The sequence below is a fragment of the Oncorhynchus kisutch genome, unplaced genomic scaffold (genome assembly GCF_002021735.2).
Source record: "Oncorhynchus kisutch isolate 150728-3 unplaced genomic scaffold, Okis_V2 scaffold683, whole genome shotgun sequence".
NCBI lineage: Eukaryota > Metazoa > Chordata > Actinopteri > Salmoniformes > Salmonidae > Oncorhynchus > Oncorhynchus kisutch.
Genome location: NW_022262628.1, coordinates 22,501 through 27,965, shown reverse-complemented (window position 1 = coordinate 27,965; position 5,465 = coordinate 22,501). Strand labels below are relative to the sequence as shown.

Here is a 5,465-nt window from a genome sequence, read left to right as displayed (position 1 = left end):
GAGAGAGAGAGAGAGAGAGACAGATACAGAGACCAAAAAAAAGGGGGAGGGGGGGGGGGGGGGGGGGGGGAGGGGGGGAAAGAGAGAGAGAGACAGAGTGAAGAACACAGAGAGGCGAGAGAGAGGAGAGAGGAGAGGAGAGAGAGAGAGAGAGAGAGAGAGGGAGCGACAGAGACAGAGACACAGAGAGGTTCAGTGGGAGGTATAGTCTACATACTGGGAGAGGTTCAGTGAGAGGTAGTCTACATACTGGGAGAAGTAGTCTACATACTGGGAGAGGTTCAGTGAGAGGTAGTCTACATACTGGAGAAGTAGTCTACATACTGGGAGAGGTTCAGTGAGAGGTAGTCTACATACTGGGAGAGGTTCAGTGAGAGGTAGTCTACATACTGGGAGAGGTTCAGTGAGAGGTAGTCTACATACTGGGAGAAGTAGTCTACATACTGGGAGAGGTTCAGTGAGAGGTAGTCTACATACTGGGAGAGGTTCAGTGAGAGGTAGTCTACTGCCCACCCAGGGTAGACTCTGACTGGTCTGGTCACATCACATTATAACCAACCACAGCTCTGCAGGCTTAGTGGTTCGGTCAGCTGAAACTGTGTCGTCTTCCCTCTATCGACTGTGACTGTTGGTTAGTGTGGAGGTAGCGAGCTGAAACCACGGGTAGCCATGGTAACAGCTACATTATGCAACAAACGAGTCTCTCTGTATTCAGAAGTGGTGTCATCATAGGTCAGGGAACTGACTGATTCCCATGCACTAAAAACAAACCCAAAAGAGCCCCAGGGGGTGATGGGTAATGCTGATCACATGACAGAGGTGGTACCTATGATGTCAGAGGTCTGGCTGGTCTGTGTTCCAGTCTGTTTCAGGTGATGTTATTGTGGCTGTTTAACCTCATAACGTCTCTCTCCCTCTCCCTGTTTTCCTCCTCCAGGCGAGCGTTGAACCTGGGAATCCTGCGCGACCCGGGGTCAGAGGTGGAGGACCGTCAGTACCAGCTGGATCTGCAGTCCATCAACATCGGTACCGCCCAATGGGAGCAGCTCAAACCAGAGAAGGAGGGGTCTAAGGGGGGCGTGTCCACCGAGACAGAGAGGAACTCACAGAACCCTGCCCTGGAATGGAACATGGCCAGCAGGTAAACAACCAATCACGGCAGACTACTGGGTACAACTAACCAATCAGGACAGACTACTGGGTATAACTAACCACTGGGTACAACTAACCAATCAGGACAGACTACTGGGTACAACTAACCAATCAGGACAGACTACTGGGTATAACTAACCAATCAGGACAGACTACTGGGTATAACTAACCAATCAGGACAGACTACTGGGTATAACTAACCAATCAGGACAGACTACTGGGTACAACTAACCAATCAGGACACACTACTGGGTACAACTAACCAATCAGGACAGACTACTGGGTACAACTAACCAATCAGGACAGACTACTGGGTACAACTAACCAATCAGGACAGACTACTGGGTATAACTAACCAATCAGGACAGACTACTGGGTATAACTAACCAATCAGGACAGACTACTGGGTATAACTAATCAATCAGGACAGACTACTGGGTATAACTAACCAATCAGGACAGACTACTGGGTATAACTAACCAATCAGGACAGACTACTGGGTATAACTAATCAATCAGGACACACTACTGGGTATAAGTAACCAATCAGGACACACTACTGGGTATAACTAACCAATAAGGAAGTACCTAACCACATCTAAGTACCAAGGTGGCCAATCATATCTGCACCGGGCCAGTGTGGGTTCAGGGTTTTGTCCCAGCCAAGCAGAAACACATCTGATTCTACCAGTCAGTAAATCTCTGAATCCTAGTGTTGTAACTAGTAGGTAACAGGATGTGTTACGACTTGGTTGGCTGATCGCATCACATCCTGTCAGATGTTCAGGTGGTAGAGGGAGGTGCTCTGTGTGATCAAATGGTGAGGTTCAACAAGACTCAGTGACCGACTGTGAGTCCCAAATAGGGCTCTGGTCTAACGTAGTGCACTACTGGGTCCATAGGGCTCTGGTCTAAGGTAGTGTACTACTGGGTCCATAGGGCTCTGGTCTAAGGTAGTGTACTACTGGGTCCATAGGGCTCTGGTCTAATGTAGTGCACTACTGGGTCCATAGGGCTCTGGTCTAAGGTAGTGTACTACTGGGTCCATAGGGCTCTGGTCTAAGGTAGTGTACTACTGGGTCCATAGGGCTCTGGTCTAAGGTAGTGTACTACTGGGTCCATAGGGCTCTGGTCTAATGTAGTGCACTACTGGGTCCATAGGGCTCTGGTCTAACGTAGTGCACTACTGGGCCCATAGGGCTCTGGTCTAACGTAGTGCACTACTGGGTCCATAGGGCTCTGGTCTAACGTAGTGCACTACTGGGCCCATAGGGCTCTGGTCTAACGTAGTGCACTACTGGGTCCATAGGGCTCTGGTCTAATGTAGTGCACTACTGGGCCCATAGGGCTCTGGTCAGACGTAGTGCACTACATAGGGTACTATTTGGGCCACTCGTCTGCTTGGTACCCCCAGTACAGACTCATAATTATAAAGCCTGTCATGTTTCCTAGAGAACCGGGAGCTAAAACAAGCAGCCGCTTTACGGCCTGTTTGACTTGGCTGGTTTTGTCAGCTGTGTGTTTCCAGAAGGACCCAGAAACCCCGACGTCGCTGAAAGGAATTCCTGTTCCCCTGTCAGATAGAAATACATTGGGATAGAGCAGCATGCCGCGTAACCATGGAGACGCACAGTCACACACACACACACACACACACACACACACACACACACACACACCACACACACTGAGGGAGACACACACTGAGGGGAGACACACACTGAGAGACACACAGTCACACACACACACACACACACACACACACACACACACTGAGGGAGACACACACTGAGAGACGCACAGTCACACACATACACACACACACACACACTGAGAGACACACACACTGAGAGACGCACAGTCACACACACACACACACACACACACACACACACACACACACACACACACACACACTGAGAGAGACACACACTGAGAGACGCACATACACACACACACACACACACACACACTGAGAGAGACACACACTGAGAGACGCACAGTCACACACATACACACACACACACACACACACACACTGAGGGAGACACACACTGAGAGACGCACAGTCACACACATACACACACACACACACACTGAGAGACACACACACTGAGAGACGCACAGTCATACACACACACACACTGAGAGAGACACACACTGAGAGACGCACAGTCACACACATACACACACACACACTGAGAGACACACACACTGAGAGACACACAGTCACACACACACACTGAGAGACACACTGAGAGAGGCACAGTCACACACACACACACTGAGAGAGACACACACTGAGAGACACAGTCACACACACACACACACACACACACACTGAGAGAGACACACACTGAGAGAGACACACACTGAGAGACACAGTCACACACACACACAGAGAGAGACACACACACTGAGAGACACACAGTCACACACACACACACACTGAGAGAGACACACACTGAGAGACACAGTCACACACACACACACTGAGAGAGACACACACTGAGAGACACAGTCACACACACACACACACTGAGAGAGACACACACTGAGAGACACAGTCACACACACACACACACACACACACACTGAGAGAGACACACACACATTGAGAGACACACACACTGAGAGACACACACTGAGAGAGACACGCACACTTAGAGACACACACACACTGAGACACACACACTGAAAGACACACACACACACTGAGAGACACACACATCCTGAAAGAGACACACACACTGAGACACACACACACTGAGAGACACACACATCCTGAAAGAGACACACACACTGAGAGACACACACACACTGAGAGACACACACACACTGAGAGACACACACACACACTGAGAGACACCACACACACTGAAAGACACGCACACACTGAGAGAGACACACACTGAGAGACACACACACACTGAGAGACAAACACACTGAGAGACACACACACACTGAAAGACACACACACACTGAGAGAGACACACACACTGAGACACACACACACACACACACTGAGACACACACACACTGAGAGAGACACACACACTGAGACACACACACACACACTGAGAGACACACACACACACACACTGAGAGACACACACACACTGAGAGACACACACACACTGAGAGACACACACACACTGAAAGACACACACACACTGAGAGAGACACACACACTGAGACACACACACACACACTGAGAGACACACACACACACACACTGAGATACACACACACACACTGAGACACACACACACTGAGAGACACACACACACACTGAGACACACACACACACACTGAGAGACACACACACACTGAGAGACACACACACTGAGAGACACACACACACTGAGACACACACACACTGAGAGAGACACACACACTGAGACACACACACACACTGAGAGAGACACACACACTGAGACACACACACACTGAGAGCTGAGTCCAGCCAATAGAGTTGAGGTCAGAGCTGAGCCCCAGCCAATAGAGTTGAGCTCAGAGCTGAGCCCAGCCAATAGAGTTGAGGTCAGAGCTGAGGCCAGCCAATAGAGTTGAGGTCAGAGCTGAGGCCAGCCAATAGAGTTGGGGAACACTCCATCACTCAGACATCATTTACAGATAACCAGGGGACACTAGGGATGTTCTCTGTTTACTGAGTCCTCCAGATCAGAGGCAGTAGGGATGACCAGGGATGTTCTCTGTTTAGTGAGTCCTCCAGATCAGAGGCAGTAGGGATGACCAGGGATGTTCTCTGTTTAGTGAGTCCTCCAGATCAGAGGCAGTAGGGATGACCAGGGATGTTCTCTGTTTAGTGAGTCCTCCAGATCAGAGGCAGTAGGGATGACCAGGGATGTTCTCTGTTTAGTGAGTCCTCCAGATCAGAGGCAGTAGGGATGACCAGGGATGTTCTCTGTTTAGTGAGTCCTCCAGATCAGAGGCAGTAGGGATGACCAGGGATGTTCTCTGTTTAGTGAGTCCTCCAGATCAGAGACAGTAGGGATGACCAGGGATGTTCTCTGTTTAGTGAGTCCTCCAGATCAGAGGCAGTAGGGACGACCAGGGATGTTCTCTGTTTAGTGAGTCGTCTAGATCAGAGGCAGTAGGGATGACCAGGGATGTTCTCTGTTTAGTGAGTCCTCCAGATCAGAGGCAGTAGGGATGACCAGGGATGTTCTCTGTTTAGTGAGTCCTCCAGATCAGAGGCAGTAGGGGTGACCAGGGATGTTCTCTGTTTAGTGAGTCCTCCAGATCAGAGGCAGTAGGGATGACCAGGGATGTTCTCTGTTTAGTGAGTCC

At 50.0% G+C, this 5,465-nt stretch overlaps 1 protein-coding gene across 1 annotated transcript in view; it reads left to right on the top strand.

Moving 5' to 3' along the window:
* The first annotated feature begins 844 nt into the window (after positions 1–844).
* The window catches only part of LOC116361450 (vacuolar protein sorting-associated protein 13B-like), a 17,142-nt gene continuing 12,521 nt past the window's right edge, over positions 845–5,465 (top strand). Inside the window, exon 1 of the mRNA XM_031815882.1 lies at positions 845–1,141. Within this exon, the coding sequence (XP_031671742.1) occupies positions 876–1,141 (266 nt within the window). The 5' untranslated portion in view covers positions 845–875. The remainder of the gene's footprint in view (positions 1,142–5,465) is intronic.